At 34.1% G+C, this 22134-nt stretch overlaps 1 protein-coding gene across 1 annotated transcript; it reads right to left on the reverse strand.

The window, feature by feature from the left end:
- Nucleotides 1-6140: 6140 nt before the first annotated feature.
- LOC145663596 (uncharacterized) lies at nt 6141-10065 on the reverse strand. Its single transcript, XM_081729706.1, has 3 exons — nt 9863-10065; nt 7824-8205; nt 6141-6312 (listed from the first exon to the last, which is right to left on the reverse strand). The coding sequence occupies exons 1-3, from the start codon at nt 10028-10030 to the stop codon at nt 6218-6220; spliced, it is 645 nt and encodes a 214-aa protein (XP_081585832.1). The 5' UTR covers nt 10031-10065; the 3' UTR covers nt 6141-6217.
- Nucleotides 10066-22134: the final 12069 nt, after the last annotated feature.

Genomic DNA, 22134 nt, shown 5'->3' on the forward strand with positions numbered 1-22134 from the left:
GAGCTCGTTTTGCCAAACGACATCGTACTTCGCAAAATCTTATGCATTTATTAAACGTACTATTAAACGTATTATTAAGAAGAGGAAGGGAAACTGGTTAAGACATTAGATAAGAGGGAAGTGTTTCATGAGCAACGTGGTAGAGGGTATGGTGAGAGGAAGGAGAGGGAGAGGGTGAAGGAGACTACAATTAATGGACGATATCAAAATAGAAAAATCGTATGTGAAGACGAAGAGGTTAGCGGAAGACCGTGGAGCATGAAAGCTTTTCAGTTGCAGCAAGTGAGCAGCCAATAATGACAAAATAGCTATGATGATGATGACGATGAATATTTGAATGTTTACAGCAAATGAAGAACATTTATATTTGGTTAGTGCGAATAAAATATCCATCCTAGGTGCGTCAATTCCAGAGCCCTAAAATTGCAAAGCACAATACGTGATTAATGATAATAGTCGCCGTCATGAACTACACACTTTCCCATCGCTTTGACTACGATTAGATTTCGTACTGGAAAAGTTCTGGAATCTGTGATGGGAACAAATCCTCAACCTCACCTTGCAATGCCCAATACTCAGAGTAGGTTTTCCTTCCCAAGAAGTGACCGAGGTGTCAGAAGAGGTATTAGTCAGTGGGAGAGGCATGGGAGGAGTAGGGGAGGGGAGTAAGAATTCCATACTACAACTGACGGAAAATCTTTACGTCCTTCTGCAACAGCTTTGTCGTGCAACATCTGTCTGCATTTAACATTTTGTCTGTTGACAATTCCTGGACGCTTTCCAGACAAGTTTGCGGTGTATTTCATTGAGCTCGGACTGTAATGATCTGCATTGATCGTTTCTTTTTTCTCCTGAGAAAGACATGTTGGATCACAACATCAGCGACACCGTTCTGTAGATGGAGAAGGTGTTTAGCAAACCTGACACTTGCCATAGCAGGTCTACTTATTTTTATTATTACTTTTTTTTTTTATCTGAATTGACAATCCATGGAGGAAACTTTCCCGGCCATTCTCGACTTTCAGAGAATTGTACAACTCCAGACAGGTGTTAACTCATGTGACACAATGAGTACAATGTTTTCACCTTACCGATTGCATTCGTAAAGAAAAATAACTTACAATTGTATGTTCTTCATGGTGCAGTTTTATACGTTTCATACGACATCGTTCAATAACGTGCTACCTCCTGACACTCTGGGTACCTCAGTCTGTTTGGTGAACTGTACTGAGTTTATGATGTTAGATGCGTGACGTTAGTCCATCATTGTGTGAAGTAAGTTTCCCACTAGACACCAAAGTGGACGTCTCATTCACACCAATCTAATAATAATAATACTAATACTAATAATAATAATAATAATAATAATAATAATAATAATAATAATAATAATAATAATAATAATATATACAGGGTGGTAGATAACTCCACCGACAAACTTTGGGAGGTGATTCCTTATATGAAATGCAAGAAAAAAGTTCTGATAAACATAAGTCGAAACACGTATGCTTTCAGAGTTATGAACCACCGAAAATTCTAACAATCATGTTTCGAAACGCCCTGCCTTAGTAATTATAGGACCTATCCCAAGCGGTTTAAAAAATTACACAGAAAGTAGTATATGATCTATCTAAATATCCATGTTTAACCATCCTCCGTTATCGGCGAAATGAACGCGCCATTAGTACTTAAAGGAATATCCCTATACCTCAACTTCCTTTTTACAGTTCGTTTCGCCGATAACAGACCACGGTAGAACATAGATATTTAGACAGAGCACATACTAGTTCATTTGTAATTCCTTAAACCGCTTGGGATCGGTCCTGTAGTTTCTAAGGCAGAGCGTTTCGAAACGTGAATTTTCGGCGGTTTATAACTCTCTCTCTCTCTCTCTCTCTCTCTCTCTATATATATATATATATATATATATATATATATATATATATATATATATATATATATATATATATATATATATATATATATATATATATATATATATATATATATATAGCGGGTGCCGAAATAATGGCGATAACAAGATAACAAGATACTCATCTTGTAGGAGTGATCGAAAGAACCAAAAAAATGTCAAATAAACATAGGGTGGAAAATGCCTTCTTCCAAAGTTCCCGAAAACAACGGAAAATAAACTGTAAACATTCCGTAGCTAAAGAATGATGGGACCTATCGTAATCAGGCCATGACATCTGCAACGGGGTAGTGAGGAGCATTTACAAAGTGTTTTATTGACTTACTCTTATGATCATATCTCAAGAACTAATAGGCCAATTTTGATTTTCTTTACAGAAAATTAAAGGTCTTGAATTACATTAAAATTTATGTCCCGTAACATGTTTTAGTAAACCTGACAGTTTCTTTGTAATTTGAAAAAAAAAATAATTTCGGAAAATATATCAAGTCCCTCGTACATTTTTAATTATCGCTTGTATGAAAAAATGTTACTGAACATAATTTTTAGCTTGAAACTAAAGTTTTATTTGACGCAAACATTATAAAAATCAGTTGAGCCTCAAGATATTACGTGTTGAGTAGTTTGAAGTGGCGGCCATATTGATGACGTCACCACACAAGTCCTAATTGCTGGAAAGAGTGACATCATGGTAATTGTTCATCATGAATGTGAGAATACTCGAATGTTGCAAACGGCGTGTTTGTATCATCAAATTGCACACGAAAGCGATTTTTCTTACAACTGAGCCCCTAGTAATTGCTGTAAACGCCATTAACAACTTTATTCCTATTGAAAACCATGCATATCTAAACACTTTCTAGAAATAAAGTCCCTAGAATAAAGTTAAACTTTCAATTTCTTGTAATATTGTTTCAATTTGTTCAAAATACATCATATGATGACCATGTTACTTGGCATGAAGGCACTTCAGATGTGGTTTGCCCTATCATTCTCATTTGCGTTATTACTAGGCTTCGGATTTTTAGGTCCCAAAAAATTCAAATTAGGATTTTAAAAATTGCATTTTAGGATTTTATAGGTTTTTAAAAACACGGTTTAGGATTTTTAGCGTTATATTACTGAAAACGGGATATTACTACACTTTAAACACTTTGTTAGCTATTTCATACTTAAATGGTAACCTTAATTTAGTAAGCTTTATGCTAACCAGTCTTCTGCGTAATAAAAGTAATAAAACTCTTCTTACCTTGGACTTTTTTTGATAGCTGAAATATAGTTTAACATATGTATGGCCTGTTGTACTATAGTAATAGTAGTAGTAGTAATTTTTGTCAGTTTTCTTATATTTGAAATTTTATACAACAACACAAATATCATTTCACTTTTCTAACGATACACTGAGGAAATACGAATGTTCAAATATTGTTTTTCCGGCACTTTTCATGTTTTTTATAGCTCCAAAAGTGGTCACTCTCTGTAATGGCATTGAACAACAAAATATTTGGCAAAATTTTCTGTTGTGAACTTTTTCCTGTCGTCTGACAAAATTCTCGTGAATGCAGAAAAACTGCGTTCCACATCACACGATGTACGAGGCGGATATTTCATACTGGCTAATTCCTCGGGATTCCATAGCAAATTTTCTTGGACATTGTCTCCACGAAGAATTTGGCCCACTAGTTGTATCTGTGTGAAATCAGGACTGCGTTTCAAAACCGCCTCCAACTTGTCCGCAATTTTTGTTCCAGCTTCCCCAGGTACTTTTTTCTCTTTCACTTCTTGAAGAATTTGAAGAGCTTCTGATAGTGGAAGAGACTTCTTCTCCAATTCAGTGGTGGCTTGAGGCAGATGAGAAAAGTTGGCTTTAATGTTACTTAGTTGTTGTACAGCAAACTGTGACTTCAGTGCTTTTTTTGCAGATGTGATTGAAGCGGCTTCAATCTCGTCGAGCGAATCGATGACCTGAACAATGCTTTCAAAATTATCTGCATAGTACAGTGCTGCTGAGAGCCACTTTCTCCAACGGGACACAACGGGCTGTGGTGGCAGTGGTGTGTTTGGAAGCATATCCTTGAAGGTAGCCACTCTGTTAGGAACTTTCAAGAAAACCTTCTTTACAGATGAAATTATGTCGTTGACGATTGACTACGTGAATTAAAGTATTTTTCAAGTTAAAAATAACTATAAAGAATAATTTAGGACGTTAGAGGTTCTAAAAGCTAATTTAGGATTTTTTAGGTCCTATAAAACTAATATAGTTCTACTTATAGCAAGTTGAAATGTAAAAAAACACGAATTTTTTGCATTCACTGTACAGGAATAAAATAGGTTCGAACCTAAGAATCCGGAGCCTAGTTATTACTATTGCAGAACCCTCCAAAACTTGGTTGTGATGTTGTAGCGTACTTAATTTGCAACACTGTATGTAAGTGTAGTATTATGAGAGTAAAGTAGAATAACGTATTTATGGGTGCGTCAATAACTGGGTGTTTTTGTACCCATGCAAACATAACTTAATTATAAAATCATATCGAAGACAGAATCAACAATAATAAAACTTGAAATAAGTTAATAAAAATACAACAAAAACATCCACACACGAGCTAAAATTAGATTGCGTGCAAAATCTCAAGTTCTTTTAAAAATAGCAGCATCCCAGCAAGAAAACGTATGTCGTCACCAAGGAGCAAGTTCAGGTCTTCAAAAAGATTGTCACGTTGTCGATGCCGAGCCAGAGCGAGGCAATCGACAACAAGATGACAAATAGATAAAAGGTCCCCACAAAAAGCACATTCTGGAACTGTAAAAATATATATATATATATATGCATGCGTCAAATGACTGTGTCCAATACACAGTCTACACAGTCGAGTAAAAACTATTTCTTCACGAGGAGACTATCGGGAAACAGAGGTTTAGACTCCAAACCGTTGTTTAATCGCATGCAATTTGTTGGCATGTGCAAGTTGGATATATATAAAACCAAGATTTGTCGACAAATGAAAAGTAGCCTAAACTGGAGAAAGAATGTCGGTTAACAGTCGGGTAAGAGAAAATGCTCATTATTTTTAGTCGGAGATTCCGTTAGTTCACAGTTGGATCTGAGGTAGAGTCGGCGCTAGTGTGAACCCAAAGAAATTCAACATTCCTAAAGTATTTTATGGAAAGCCGAATGAGAAAAATAGTCAACAACCATGTACAATATTTCTTGAAATAAAAATTATGGTACATTGTTCAAGTTATAAGAACACTGCTTGAGTTTGAAAGAAACTGAGCTATATGTGTTGAAATAATCTACTTTGTTTCAGTAAAGAATAAACTCTCGGAGAAAGAACTATCATTCCGATGAACACATGTTTTGAGTGTATGACTAATACACAAGAAGTATTGAAATATGTAGTGGCGTACTCAAGTAAGGTTTAAGAACCTTAAACCCACTTGAACAAGATATATGAAAAAATAAACATTTATTATATTAATTTGAATAACCCTTGACGAAATTAAAGCAGTCGTTTGAGAAATGTGAGGTGTCCAAAATAGATTCGATTTTCATTTTATGATTTAAAGAGCTTCTGCAAGACTAAACCTGATGATTTCAAGATAAACCCGACTTGTGTGGTGAATAGAAAGTGTTCGTAGTAAGAATTAAAATATCAGAAACCAAGAGAAAGCCGATTAGTCCAGGACATGAAACTTTTTTTTTAAATATTGTATACTTAAAATAGAGTTTCATCGTCAAGTCGAGTTTCTCAAATGACTGAGTTACTTCTGGTACGATTCTTTAAATATGTATGTTTTGTGGAAGTTTGTGGAAGTTTCTAAATGTAATTATTAAGAATACATGACTCAAAAATGCCCTGCCTGTCTCAACAACGTACATAATCGTAAAGATAGAGCAGAAAATTACCCAAGTCACTGTCATAAGACCTTCCTGCTACAGGAAACTTGTAATTTCAATAAATATATTCTTTTTCTAATGTTATCAGGGTACATCTTGACTTCTTCAACGGAACTCTTTTCAATCGAGAAAAAATTAACTTAATTTCAATGTAGTGAAATATGTACAGAGATAGAATTCACATAAAGTGTAACGTCATTTTTTCAAAATAATAATAATAATGTTTAATTGATATCAACATTCGACTTAAATATACCTTGTAAGAAATGGAGACAATTTTAGTCAAATATGCCGGTGAATAAAATATTTTCTTTTTAAAAACTAACTTTTTATTTGCAAGCATAGAATGTAGATTCTTGATATAAATAACAATTTTATGTCTTTTATGAGATACTAATGTCTGCACAGTTGATGTATACTTCCTGGTCACCGCAGCCCATTCCCTGGGTACCATCACCACAGTCACCCCAGTAGCTAGCTGTTAATTGAAAGAAAAGAAAATTTCATTATTAATTGGCTATTGAATACATAAGAGTTGTATGTTACGTTATTATTAGAAAATAATAATCCACCTATTTTTATGTAACCTTTTTATATTCTTTTAGAGGTTAATATTAATTTACATCATCTGTGGCATTGAATCAACAGAGTTAAATGGGAGAGTAAAGGCATAAAAAGTGTTTTCTACTTATGCATTGGACAATTTGGGAAAATAACATTGTGTCCTCTTAATTAGGTTGTTGGTTTGGCGTTTGAACTCAATGAACTGATTCATTTACTTAAATACATATATTACTAATTTGTGACTAGTGGAGTACCATGTCCGTTGCAACAAGAAAGAAAAACATTTTGTGATACGATATTCGAACAGTTTAAGGTCTTGTCACCACAGAACAGAACTGTTATCATCTGTTCAATACGACATAAATCAAGTATTCATGTCCGCACGAAACAATCTTGGCACTCACAGAAAATCAATGTCAGGACCATACGCGATAGTAATAAGAACACTTTTTAACGTAGATCAGACATTTCAGACATATGTTAAAATGTCGTCAGGTGTATAATGCACCAACGCAACCAATAACTGCATTGTTATTCAGTATATTATGTTTGACAAGTGTGCCCTTATCAATGTGCTACCCTAGAAACTTTAAGTTACTAAAATGTGCATGGAATCTGATGGCTAACTTTCTTTTTTTAATAATGAATCCAAAATTGACCTTAATTTTTCTATTTTATTTAAGGATCTTCGATAAAATTGTACCATTAAAGGGTTCATTTCAGGAACAAATTCTAGTTTCTCAACAAATAGCTATCATATTGAAGCGTAATGTCACAAGAAATGAATATAAGCAGCAAAAAAAAAGATGATGTTTCTAATATCATTTGACTTTTATTAACCTCAAATGCTACCAGATTTCACCAACAATCTTGAACACTGTTCGTTTAGTTCGAAAAAAAAAACTAATATTCAAATTTTGTCTCGATTCCCAATAGAAGGTTCATGTGGATTTTGTGTTTGATTTAAGTTTAACGTCAATTTCAGCAAAGAGGCCATATGGGACATGGACCTACAGCTTAGCGTGGTATCCGAACCACACGAGCTCCTGCCAGAAATAGAACCTGGTCTCCCGCGCCCAAGGTACGTACGCTGTCCATGTAACCATATAACTCTAAATCAAGAATGCAAAACTATTTTATGATTATATAATTTCTCTAAGCAATAGATTAACTTAGTGAAATACAAATTATGTCATAGATCATTATTATTTTTATGTACTCAAGGTTATAGGTAAGTTTATTTGATACTATTTTTTTTTTTAGTTAGCATTATATTCAATAGAATTATTTATTAAATCTAACACATTAGAATTGTTGTTTTCGTAATAGCCAACATCTGGGACAAAGTTCGATTGATAAATATACCTCTTAAAAATAATCTAGGAAAAGTTGTAATACTAATTTCTTACAGAACAAAACACTTACCGGCCTTCCAGTACCATTGGAGGACACAATGAGAGCATGTCACACCTTGAGGTAGTTGCACTTGGATAGTATAATTAGTGTTTCCAGTTCCATCATTCTGAATGTAACGAGTTCCAGACCCATCAGCCAGTTCCAGAAGATGCTGGTCGAAGCATTCTTGTTCCTCCAGTTGGTAAGGATCATTTCGTGCACAGAGACGCCATTCGTACCATCCCTTATGATTGGCTGCCATGTAAAGAGTAACTGGAATAGTTTCGCCCTGTTTGTATTCACGTGCAATGATTCCAGTGGCGTATTTGCCACCACTTTCATTGGGTCTAGGACGAGGTAGGTTGTAAGCATCTCCACAAATGCCACATTTCCCACCATTGGTCATAAAAACCTATGAAGAAGAAACAAATATGGGTTATTCATCACGAAGCCAGGAAATTAAAAAAAAAATGGTAACACATAAATAATAATAATAATAATAATAATAATAATAATAATAATAATAATAATAATAATAATAATAATAATAATAATAATAAAGAATTATTATCATCATCATAGGTATTTTATCATTATTGGCAAGTCAGTTGTTGCAACTGAAAAGCTTCTATGCTCCACGATCTTCCGCTAACCTCTTCGTCTTCACATATAATTTTTCTGTTTTGATATCGTCCTCCATTTATTGTAACCTTATTCGCCCCTTCCCTTTCTTTCCTGCCACCATATCTTCTAGCATGATACAGTTTCTTCTTAGCCAATGTCCCAACAGGTTTCTCTTAATCTTATTAATAGTTTCTAAAATTGTTCTTTTCTCTCCCACCATTAATAACACCCTTTCATTTAGTTTCTTTTTTTTTGCTCGACCCAGCTAATTGTCTGTTCTTCTCCACACCCACATTTCGAAAGATTCCAGTTGTTTTCCATCATAATAAAGAATTGCAGATCTTAATATTCTAAGTAATCCTACACTCTTTCAACGGTCTTATCTAACATTACACTGCACCGCAACAGTATCTTAAAACTTCAGAAGATTTCCTTAGTGTAAAAGTTGGTTACTTATCTCTTCTTTCTTTCTTTCCAAACTTTAATTGTGTTTATGTTCTTGAATTCTAAAATAGGTTGAAACTAATGTAAGCACAGATGACCATGTGGTTCAACGATAGAGATTCATTCGGATGTGACTTCAAATGAGAACAAATTTATGCCAATTAAATAAATGTTGTAGGTTTTCTTCATTGAATCTCTTTCTGATCTTACTTTAACCATCGGATCTATTAAGATTCTTGTTTGTTAGTATGCAAGTGCAAGGCATAATAAATGGAAAGTTGAACTGAGGATTTCAGTGGTGTAGAAAACTAAGAAAAGTTACGTAAGTTGTATGCAAAGTTAGTTTAAGAATGCTTCTAATATACTTCTGTTTATTGACACAGCTCAGACACAATTGTTTATTTATGTATCCAAGAATCGCAAATGGACAAGAGTAGAAAGTTAATTTGGACGCAAACCCATTGATACTTGAGCGTTAAACGAGTATGTAAATTTAACATTTTAAAAAATCAGAACAATTGAGTTGTATTTGCTATTTAACTTTCATAATGATTATCATGAATAGTAAAAAATCAAATACTGTCTAGTCAAATATAATAACATATCTAAAAAGATTTGATGAGGTTCGAATTATATTACGAATAAGGAAGATGTAAAAGATCAAAATTATTCTGATTATGAAACTCTTGAAAAATTCTGATAAACTTAATTATTGGTTACTATACGAGTAGCTTTAGTACTAGAATATATCTTTGGCCAAGATAATGATAACTACATCTTTTGAGCTTCGTGGCTAAGCGTACACGCCTATGGCGTGGGAGACCCGGGTTCGATTCCCGGCGGGAGCTCATGTGGTTCGGATTCCACAGTTTAACCAGTAGGTTCCGTCTCATACAGCCTCGCTGCTGAAAGGGACGTTAAACTCAAACTCAACTCGACTATATCACTTCTCTATTGTTGAAATCTTATGCTATAAGTTATTATTTTATGAGCGAACTTACACCAAATCCTCCACAGTTCAGACCATTGTCATTGTAGTTGGGTGGAACGTTGAATCCAAATCTCCACATAGTCGAACGTCCTGCAGGATCGGTCATGTAACCATGACCGGCCACCTGTTGCACCAACAGGAAAGAGCTGATAATGCAACTTGCAGTGAGGAGATGCATCTTTGGAGGATTGAGTAGGTGTCTTCACCTTCATGCTTGCCTTTTTATATATATTCTGTTTCAATGGCTATCTTTCATCTTATCTTAGAAGCAAATGCTGTAAATCAATTGAGTCCAAAGGGCTCTACAATTAAAAACAAACAGATATCACATGATAGGCCAATTATATTTATTAAATGATCCACGTGATCAAAATATGAAAATATTATTATCACAAGTATTTTGTCATTACGGAACAATTCCCTCCTCTTGCAAATTATAAACTCTCCACACACTACGGTTCTCAGCTAACTTTTACGTTTGGTGGTCGATTTACTCGTTTTTATGCTGTCTATTATTTTTTATTTCACTTTCCTTTTTTCTCTCTTTCTAAACCTCAAACATGTTTCTAGAATAGATTTTCTTCTTAAATAATATGCCAAACAATTTCATTTCAGTTACATCCAATATTATTCTGCCGTTTACTGCTTTTAACACTACCCCTCTGGTTTACGTTTCAACTCATCTAATTTCCTACATCTTCCTGCACATCTCCATTAGGATCTATCTTACGTATCTATGTGTTTTTCTTCATGTATACGGTTCTTCTCTGTAAAGTCTACTAGTTCACACGAAACGTTTGATTTCACTTTACCTGACTGTTTGCTCAGTGACCCACAAAAATCAAACATTTCATTCTGAATTGTTCTACCGTGACTACTGTTATTTCTAACAATATCTCATAATCATACTTGATAATGAAAGTTATGAATAACGTGTCAAACATGTATTGTAGTCAAAATGCTTAAAAGTTAGAAATTATATGTGATTTAGTTGAAACTTCACTTAATATTGTTAATGATGACCACTTAATATTGAAGTTTAAATCGTGATTAACTACCTCGTGAAATGTGTGTACTAAAATTGCTAAAATAAGAAAAGGAAATTAATCAAAAGTTGTTTAGAAATATGTTTTCACGGCTGAATATAAGTGAGTCAAATATTGAGAAAAATTCATGCAATGGCCTAGTCTTTTTAACTGTCAAAAAAATTGATCAGCAATAATGATGTGGACTTCAGAACCCCTTGTCTAGGAGCGAAAATACCTCTGTCTCTTACAGTAAAATGTAGCTTTCCCTTAAATAGTATACTGCTAAGTCATACTACGTAATTCAACTTATTATTACACAAGTTGCCTAAGCATTTCATATATATATATATATATATATATATATATATATATATATATATATATATATATATATATATCCTCTACCGTCCTAATGTCCACATCTGTGGACAAATTATTTTAGTGTTTTCTAGACACAACAATTCGCAGTTGGTACTACTGCTTGTCTTATTGTAATATCTATAGATCACACAACGCAAGGGAGAAAATCAAGCAACTTTGCACGTCTATGGAATGAACTACAACAATGGACAATACAATCAAGAGAATAACACGATCATGTTTCCAACCTCCAGGTAATTATTGTTTGATATTTTGCTTGAATTTCTTTTTTAATGGTTTCTATTGTATTTAAATATTAAAATGATGATGTCAGAGGATATTTTTCCTAAAATAAATACATTCAATTCAACTATTGACAAGCTGTAGCAAATGAAATAAATATGTCCACAAGTGTGGACATTGGGACTGTATTATTATTCTTCAAGGAGGCAGTATGTCCACGTATGTGGACATTAGGTCTGAGTTGTGTTTTCTGTTCCGGAAATGTTTGACTTGCATGGAACCTAGACCAACTATTTTAAGCAGTGTTTTTTTCCTAAATTCAAATGAATTAGCATTAAAAATTCTAGTGAAACTTATTATTACCATTTAGTGCAATAAGTATTTATTAGTGTAGAAATATGCTATTCTGCAATACTTATCATTCCTACCATTATTTGTTGCAGGATCTTCCTGAATGTTCTTGCTGAATGTTTCTGAACACGGATAACCCACTGAAGAATTTTTGAAAGTGTAAGATGACAGGATTCAGATAGTAATTTCGATCTTATTAGGGGTATCTCAGACAAGCACAATGACTATGAACCATTTATCTGACACCAATGCTTCCAGTTATGAAAGTAGTGATAATTTATGGGAATTAACCTCATTAGGTCTACACAAAGATGCTTCTACAGCAGAATGGTGCCACAAATATTTGTGATCTACAGACATTGTAACATTCTCCACAAACTGTGTCTTACAGTAAACCCCGCCAGATGAAAGAACGTTGTGGGACTAAAAAAGGGTAAGAATGTTGGAAGCACACGACCTATCCATGGAGGTTGGAGTGATAAGACTCTAAAAGAACTATTTTCCTAAATTTAATTATCCAGAGAGAAATCAAGAGGATAGGAAGGATTGGGGATCCTTAGAGCACTTTTCCGAATATTCCAACAAAGATAGACAGTATGTACAGATCACGAACTCAACGCCACTGATAATACAATGAAAACATGGGAGGTGTGAATTTGATCACTGTCTTATCTCGCATTACCGTTCTTATCATCGAAGAATAAATGGACTGTTGGTGTTTTGGAATATTTCTTTGACGCTACTATTGTAAACAGTTGGTTGCAGTACAAAGATGACTGCAAGGTACTTGGTGTCAGAGAACAAAATATTCTTGATCTTCACTACTTCCTGTTTCGCGTAACCCAATCTTTGATTTATTATGTTGACAATTCTCATACACCAATACATTTCTTAGAGCAAGACGAAGAACTTCCAAGATAAGTACCAGTAGGACATCCTGGAAACGTGCACTTGCCTACCTGACGCAAGAAAAGTTGAAAATCTACACTTACCTAAAGTTATGGACATACCAAATGCAAATCGTTGCAGAAATGAGAAGTGAAGAGGAAATTAGAAGAGGTAGACTTATGTGTACTTCTTGCAAAATATAGTTACGCATTCTAAAAGAACAGAACTGTTCCCTAGAATTTCATTCTAGTTGAAGTTAAGGAAAAAATCTGCATGTTGAAATGTGTGAAGGTTTATAATAAGTGTGTTCCTTGATTTTTTTTGTTATTGACGAAAAAGATTATTTTGCATTGTCCCTATTCATGTATATATTTTTTTATTTTAGCAGTTTTTCTTTTAGTTTCTTTTAATAAAGAAAACACTAAATGTACGTTTTGAAAGAATAAAAGCATAAGGTTTAAAAATTCATTGTTTTCTCAAAAGAAGATAAATTCTTCATTTGTCCACAGATGTGGACATTAATATTCATAGTAATAATGACCTAATGTCCACATATGTGGACATATTCCTTCAGCGCCACCTACACACTTACACTAAAAGAAACACTAAATTTTTGTATCATAGGCTCCAAAGATTAAAGTTATGTAAGAAAAATATAATTAATCCTTTCATACTGCTTTCAGGACTGAAGAGGATATATATATATATATATATATATATATTTCCAATCACCAGATACAGCTCAGAAGCCATTTTATACTGGATATCCAATAACAATAACAACAATGGAAAGGATTTGGGAAGGTATCGGCCAGGGGCTGTTTAGTAGGTACCATCCCGGCATTTGCCTGGTAGGACTGAGGGGAAACCCTGGAAAACCTCAGTCAGGATGTTCGGCAGCGGGATTCGAACCCACGACCTCCAGAATGCGAAGTCAACTCTCTACCACTTCTCTATGATGATTGCATTATGGTAGTTGTTCATAACAACAATTATTTATTTTGTATTTCTCCTCTTGCAAAATGAACGCCATGTTTGTATCGTCTCCAAATTAAGTTAAAAACTGGACAGGTGCCACTGTTTCAAGCACTTTTTAAGCCATACAGGGTTTGTCCGGAAAGTAATAGGACTGAGTCGATTTAAAAAAAATATATTGAGCCAATCGTTACAATTCTTTAAAAACTTTCAAAATACGCTCCTTCTGTGTCGATGCAGCGCTGCCAGCGCGACTTCCAAGCATTGAAGGCGTCACGGAAGTCATTCTCCGGAATAGCCTTGAGAGCCGCGGTGCAAGCTGCTTGGATCCCCTCTGTCGTCTCAAAATGCTTGCCTTTCATTGGGCGTTTCAGGCAAGGAAACAAAAAGAAGTCCGGGGGCCACATCTGGGCTGTAGGGCGGCTGCGGAAGCGTTGGCATGCCGGCCTGTCAGATAGCTGTTCACAAGAAAGGCGATGTGAGCCGGGGCGTTGTCGTGGTGCAACTTCCAGTCGGCTCCGATGTCTGGTCGGACCCGATTGACCCTTCGTTTGAGTATCTTGAGCACTTCCACGTAAAACTTGGCGTTGACGGTTTGTCCAGGAGGAACAAGTTCATGGTTGACGATGCCTTTGTCAAAAAAGACAATGAGCATCGTTTTCACTTTGGATTTGCTCAATCTTCCCTATTTTGGGCGAGGAGACTCCGGCATGGGCAACTCGGTAGATTGCCTCTTTGTCTCGGGATCATACTCAAAGATCCATGATTCGTCACCTGTGATTACGTTATTCAAAAATTGGGGGTCACTTTCACGCATGTTCAAATTTTCTTGGCACAATTCCATTCGCCGCAATTTCTGGTCGTCAGTGAGCACTTTTGGGACAATCTTCGAGCACACCTTGCGCATGTTCAAATGCTCCGTCACAATTTCATGAACCACAGTTTTTGGTAAATTTAACAATTAAACGAGTACTTAGTGGAGGGTGTGAGTTCAAAACTTCGCGCACACGAGTCACATTGTCGGTGTTTGTCGAAGTCGAAGGTCTTCCAGCACGGTCTTCATCGGCGACCTCTTCCCGGCCCTCCGAAAAGGCCTTGTGCCACCGAAACACACCACTTCTTGCTTAAGCATCATCTGGGTAAGCCTGCTTGATCATATCAAACGTCTCTGTTGCAGATTTACCGAGTTTAACACAGAATTTAATCGCGTACCTCTGCTCTAACGAACGCTGCATTTTCGGCTTGCACCACTCACAGAAACACGTCGCGCGAAAACGCCTGTCCTGACTCTCCGTGTGCTCGGAGACAACTGACCAACCGCTCGTTCGTTAGCTAGGAACGCCCTCTACCGGATCCAGTCGGTGCGCGCACGCTCCGAAGTAAAGTCATGGCGGAATAAAATCAGTCCTATTACTTCCCGGACAAACCCCGTATAATGAGAAGAAGACGTATATCTTAACTACTGCTGGGAAGAATGATTGGAATCAAGCGGAAATAATTTTTATTTTTCAGATGGAGTCAGGCAAAATTTTACAATTTTGTTAAAAAAATTTACTTTTCAATAACAGGTTAGGGATTCAATAACATTATTAACATATATACGTATTTTAAATGATATTCATATATGTTTTTTAATCTTTAAATTTTTTATTGTAATTATTGTAATTTTTCATGATTTACAATTTTACTAACATCAAGCACGCTTAAACTCTTCTCTGTCTCTTTACTTTCTTTTTCTCGTGTTCTACGTGCCTCTTGTTTCGCTTTGATGGCCTCAGAAAGCTTCCTAAGATACATGACTCCTCGAATTGCTACCCGTTCAGCATGATCGGAGATATTTTCCAAGAAACCACAGCTCGCATACACACCTTTGTTCTCATACGGAGATATTCATAAATTGTCTCTTACAGATGAGAAATATTAATTATTTTATGTAACAGATAGATATTAATAATTACACTAGAGTTCAAAATGTAGGGGTCTAAATAGCAAGGAAATTGTGTAAAGCATTCTCCAGAGAACTTAATTTGTCATGATAATTGCTCCATTTGCGCCGGCAAATGGAAGGACTTACTAATAAGGATTGCGAAAAAAAAAATGACTGTTAGAGATTTAAAAAGAAGAAAAGAATATTAGAAAATGAATTGATCTCTACATTATAATTGGAATTTCATTTATTGAATAAGAGTATATTTATCATTGAAGTGTAACAAATATATATATTGTAAAGACATTGTAAAGATGCAATTTTAAGAGTTGTCTTCCAAATAATAACAAGTTGACGGTAAAAAGTACAAAATAAGTGCACATGATAGAGGGATGTGTAAGATACTAATTTCTACTACGAAGTACAAAAATCACACAAAAGCAAAAAGCTCTGTTTTACATTTACGATGTTATGGCTGCTAGTATGAAACACGTGTATTACACGTGCTATATTAAGTTGTATAACTGTTGATAATCCTAAGTACTTACATTAAAGTTTGCAGCAGATCGTGAGTTTTAAAAATCACTCGAAATAATTGTTAACAAAAAAAATATTCTTTCACTATCTTTTTGTGCTTCTGCAAAATATTTGCAGTAGATGATACGGCAATACTCTAGTCGGTACAGATAAAGTTAAGAGAGGCCAGTGATGATAAGTACACATGTGAAAATATTCAAATGCAGAAATCACGTGCTAGGTGGTTACTGCAAACTAGTTTTGCATCCGTTCCGGCTCAGGGCAGCGTCGGATAGCGTCCGTAAGATACAATTCTTGCTTGTAGTGACCACCTATCATATAGTGCGTGTTTCCCAAATGAATAGTCGTATATGCCTTATGCCGTATTCTTTCTTTGATCACCCACCCCCCACAATACTTTTCATTAGTTTATCTTCCATTAGTTTAATACTTTCCGTTAATTTATATCTTCTCTCTTGTTATCCTTCCACCACGCACTCCTACAAGTTCTCTAATACAGCTGAACGTATCAGTATTATATTTTTCTTCAACGATGACTAAACCTATTGTTGGTTATGTCCCCCTTTCCTAATGCTTGATACGTTTACTTTTTACTTTGGATCGACTATGAAAGTATGATCGTTAAAAAAATCGAATTCGAATGAAAGATTTAATGTATTTATACGTTACGTGCCGAAAAAGAAGGATTCTAAGCAGGGCCGAATTTAGGGGGGGGAGTGCACCGGAGCACGTGCACGCCCCCTCCGTTCTGAATATACACTATCTAAAGAGAGAAACTGGCAGTGAAAATAGCAATACTTTCCTAAAATTTCATGCCATGTTTCCGTTTCGGGCTTAAAAGAAAGCGGTTTTGCTAAACACAACAGTTTGTCAGTTCCTCATACACATCACAGATGCCTAAAAACATTTTTAAAAAATTAAATTTGATTCAAATGTACTGATAGTTATTGGTGCACGCCCCCCTCAGAAAATCCTGAATCCGGTCCTGATTCTAAGTTATCCTTCCATACGTTCGTCCGTTTTCCGTTCATCCAGATTTATATATGTTAACTTACCAAGAGGTTATACTATTCAACGTACAATTTTCACAAAAAAAAAAAAAAAAAAAAAAAAAAAAAAAAAAAAAAAAGGTTCTAATGATTTTGTTTATATATCACACATCTATATTCCATAAAAGTTTTATACTGTAATATAAGTCATTTTTCTGAGAAAAATTCAGAAGGTAACTAACTCTTGGGTGAGCTGTCTTTCGGACGATTTTCTCAAAAACGATTTGGGCAATTTTGTTTATAATTCATAAATAAATATTTTATTGATAATGTGACAATATGGCGTTTGTCTTGAAAAATTTACAATGGGTAATTTACTTTTAAGAGTGAATTTTCTTTGGACGAAATTTCTCGTAAAAGCTTTATAATTTGGTTCGTATTTCAGAAATAAAATAATGTTTCAGTAATGATCGCAACACAACATGATTTAGTTCAAGAAATTGGGGCGAGGAAGTTCAGTGTGGTGGCCCGGTTCTGTTGTTTTAAAACAAGTCATAGCTTTTTACAGTTCATGTTTCCGCTCGATAGTGCAAAACTCAACATTGAAATTTCTTTTCAACTCTACATTTAGCGACTATGTAATATGATTTACTGCTTGTATTTAAATACGTTTAGCCATTTCTGTTACTAATTTCCATTTATCGTTGCTAATACCAGATACCGAAGCTAATTCTTTCTTCTATCTCTCATGTTCCAAATTTCTATAGTTGTTATGCCTACTTCATTTTAATTATTATTACTTTCTTCCTTTTCCCACTTATTTTCCTATCACTTTCTTTTCAGAATTGCTTTCTGCTACTATGTTAATTTTCCGTTCACATTTTTGTAAAGCAAATACGCAAACTCTTCTGACCTCGTTCCCACTCAAACCCGTTTTCAACATTCTTGTAAAACAAGCTAATGTGGTTGAAATATGGTATTCCGTTAAACACCTTTCCCAATTTCACTATACTTTGTCACTTTCTCTTCTGTCTGAGTCTTAATCACTAAGTTTTTTCTATGTCTTTGAGCTTCGAGTTTTTCATTTTAACATTTTAGTTTTGAAATAAAAATTAATATTGAAACTTCTTTAGAATCGAAATCAAAATAACACAGTTCACACGATTAATAGCCTTTCGTAAAGGACACTTCTGAAAAACAGCAAAAATTACTTGCGCTTACTTGTCTAAAATTCTTGCAGTTATTACTTGATCTAAGCCAACTATATCTTTAGTATGTCTCCTAAATCAAATGACTCTTCAATTTGTTCTTGCAGACTATGGTGGGTCGTAATAGAGCGCTCACCTCTAATGCGACTTCTTGTTTTAATGCTGGGCCATGTGAGCTTATGGTAAATAACATTGTTTCTGTGTGCTTTCTTGGCTATCATCATCCGCATTCCATTTCACCAATTCTCTTGCAATCGTTATTTTTTATTTATTTTTTTTTTTTTACGAATACCTTAGCCTACAAGATACAAGGATGTGACATGAAACTAAACATTTCATTTCATTTTTTAGATTACATTTCCATCCATAGATACATAGTATTTTTTCTCTAGTATTCGAATCAGTTTTTGCTACATGGAATGAAAATAAAATAGTGCTATAGTCCTAAATATTTTCTATGGTTCTTAATATTTTCTTTTTCTTTTCTTTTTTCTTTTTTGATAATATTCGATTTCTTTTCTAACGGGCTCATAACTATCAGCAAGAAAACTTATGGTGACTTTCTGTAGTTTTGTATATTTGAACACAAATTCGAAGTATTTATTTCCTCCTTCTTCCTTTATGTTGTTAATAAATCCTCTGTCTCCTTAATCTCGCTTCGAGCTTTCTCTAACTCATCCTTCAAAATCTAAATCTTGTTATCCTTTACTTATTTTTAACATTCTGAATCTGAATTACATTATTGATCTTCATCTAATAAAATTTTCCATTACATTCTTTTTCCATTTGTGTAGTACATCTTGGTTTCTAAAGGCCATAACTTCCTTAGCCTCTAGTGGCTCTCTGTTGCTTCTGTACTATTTTATTAAATTTGCCTAACTCTTCTTCTTTACCTTGACCTTTAGGTCTATTGTATATTTCTCTGACCCTGCTAGTTTCTCATCTGAAATATCTCCTTTTCCTATTCTCCATAACGTAGCTGTTTCAACTTTGACATTGTCTTTACTCCATTCGAATTTTAAAGTTTATCTCACACAATGTTAAATTTGATTTGGCGCACAAACGTAACATCAATCTTGGTCCGGATAAGAACCAATAATGCTTGATAACGTCGCCATTGGAATTAGATATTCCCAAAATAAATAGGAATAATTTCATAAGTTTCCGAAGTCGAGCTGATTTCTGAACGATTCTTGTCGAAAGTATAAGAACCTACTTCAATGCTCAATAAGCAATGACTATAAAAAATTCGTTTTAATGTATCAACTATACCTACTTGTTAAATGAATCGAAATTGCAAGTAAGCTTGATAAGTTAATATTTTATTTTGTGATTTAAAAAAAAAACTACACTTTAAATAAAATTCCATTTCGTACTACATTTAAAATTTCGTTCAGAAACATCATGACACTAAATTAAGCTACATAATCTTCAAATTTGTACATAATAAATTGAAGCTGATGGTAAAGAGACAAATAATATAAAGAGGTCAAAAGAAGAAGTTGTTTTTTACTGAAATTTGCAATGATACGTTAGATGTGTAAGATTTCATTACTTTACGTTTATATGTGTGATAGAACGAATCGATATTACGTTAAAAATCTCTGTAACCAATAGCAATGTTCTATTTTTTAATTATTTTTTTCATATGAAGCAGCGTATTTGAGCATCAATTCCACTAAACATTCATTAAATTATATTTCAATTCATTTTATAGATTGATTGAAGTTTAGCGTCCAAGTAATGTTAGTTACATGAAAGTTAGAATGTTTTAACAAATATATAATAATTATGTGATCTCCATGAAAAAAGTCAAAGAATATTGAATAATATTGTGACAATAAGAAAATGCCACAATTCACTTATTCGTACAATTTTTAAAACTTACCAAATAGATAAACAATGCAGCGCATAATATTACTTAGAAACAAATGGAGCATTATCTGTTCTTCCTTTTAATTTATTAATTAGCTGAAGTACTCGACGTTGCATGGGAAGAATAGGATTATGAAAATATTACCTAGGTAAAAGGTATATTTGAGCATCCTTTCTCCCTTAGGATGGGTATTTAAATCAAATTACAAAAACTCAACTCGCCGCATGGGTTAACTATGTTCAAAAAAGTTATTTCAAGCTATTAAGTCTTAATTCCTTGTGAAACTTTGAACCCGCTCTACGCTTAGAATACATATTTTAATGCTGACATGATAGAAACCCTGTTCGAGCCACTGAACTGAGATAATTATGTTCAACAATATTGATTTTAAACTTGTTACGATTTAAATTTATATAGCTTACTAAGTTTTGAATCCTTCACCTCCTGAAGATACCCATTTTAATGAAAGCAACATGGTAAAAAATCTCGATCGAGTCGAGTATTACTAGTGAATGAATTCAAAAATTCATTTAAAATGGTTCAGCAGTTTTCTCGTAATGACGAAACAAACAACACTGATTTGAATGTGGAGGTGAAAAATATGAAAATTTTACCAATTTCCACTAAGAGGCGGAATTTTCGAGAGCTCTTAAACACGTATTCACTTATTATTATTATTATTATTATTATTATTATTATTATTATTATTATTATTATTATTATTATTATTATTATTATTATTATTATTAAGTAAGGAATATACATACAGTTTCATCTGCTTAACTTGAAGGGTACGTGAGATACTTTAATTTTGACGTAATTTTACACTGTTCCTTTCATCTTATAAATACGTATTTTATGTATTGCAAATATCCTATTGTTTCTTCCCTCCAATTAGCTAGAAATATGCCGAGCTAACAGTGAATATTTATATAAAGGACAAACAAACAAATATAAAGCTTTAGTTGGACCATTTAATTTGAAATACGCTTATGACTTTTCAACAAAAAGATAAAATTCGATGAACCTGTGCACGATGTAGACATTGATAGAGTCACATTGTTTAATATAGTCCGCAATACCATCATATTAACAGTACTGCAATCACAACATAAAGTTGTATTATTTCAAGTAGCACTATGTCAGGTTATTGCATATTTCAATAGTTATGCATATTAACAGTGGTGTTATTCTAATTTTTTAACAACCGGTTTTATCTACATAGAGAGAGAGAGAAAGAAACAAGTCTCTTAGAAAACAAATCATACAAAATGGGCAAAAGCCATTCTTTTTACTGGATACTTACACAGCATCCTAATACAAGGTGGTATGACGAAACTAGCTAGCACTGTGAATATCTTAAAAAAGAAATTATCCAAGATAGATGGTTGTCAAAAAGTATTAGAAAGGCGTTAATCCAGCAATGGATCAAAATTTGTTGATAATAGTATATATGCGTTTCAAATATAAATAACCTTCACCACTATAGTCATGTGATCCCACTTGTCAGTTTTGATATCTGAGAATTTGAGATTAAGAAATAAACGTTTATACCTTGTTCTGAGAGATCATGGGCCTTATGGAGAGACGTTTTGACACGTGATTACTGCTTACTAAAGAGTTCGACTAACATATGTTTTCTGCAGTAGTCAGGCCTTTAGTATGACGCTAATCATACGTCAAAACGACTCTGCATAAGGCAGCATATGTTTAACCCTGTAGATGTAAGAATTTCTAAAACCAAAGATAGTTAAACTAAAATTTACTGTTTTTGGATATGACTGGGTAAAATTTACTGTTATATCTAGGTATAACAAACGGTTCTACGAACTAGAAAAAATTTAACAACCGGTTCTAGCGAACCGTTACGAACCAGCTGAACAGCACCACTGCATATTAA

This window comes from Thermobia domestica, chromosome 11, assembly GCF_964235325.1.
Source record: "Thermobia domestica chromosome 11, izTheDome1.hap1.1, whole genome shotgun sequence".
NCBI lineage: Eukaryota > Metazoa > Arthropoda > Insecta > Zygentoma > Lepismatidae > Thermobia > Thermobia domestica.

Excerpts from the sequence above, each read along its gene's own strand:
- LOC145663596 (XM_081729706.1), bottom strand. The coding sequence starts at position 10,030 with ATGCATCTCCTCACTGCAAGTTGCATTATCAGCTCTTTCCTGTTGGTG. Across the intron at positions 8,206-9,862 it reads TGAACTGTGGAGGATTTGGT|GTTTTTATGACCAATGGTGG; the intron begins GTAAGTTCGCTC and ends TCTTCTTCATAG. Across the intron at positions 6,313-7,823 it reads CCAATGGTACTGGAAGGCCG|CTAGCTACTGGGGTGACTGT; the intron begins GTAAGTGTTTTG and ends TTCAATTAACAG.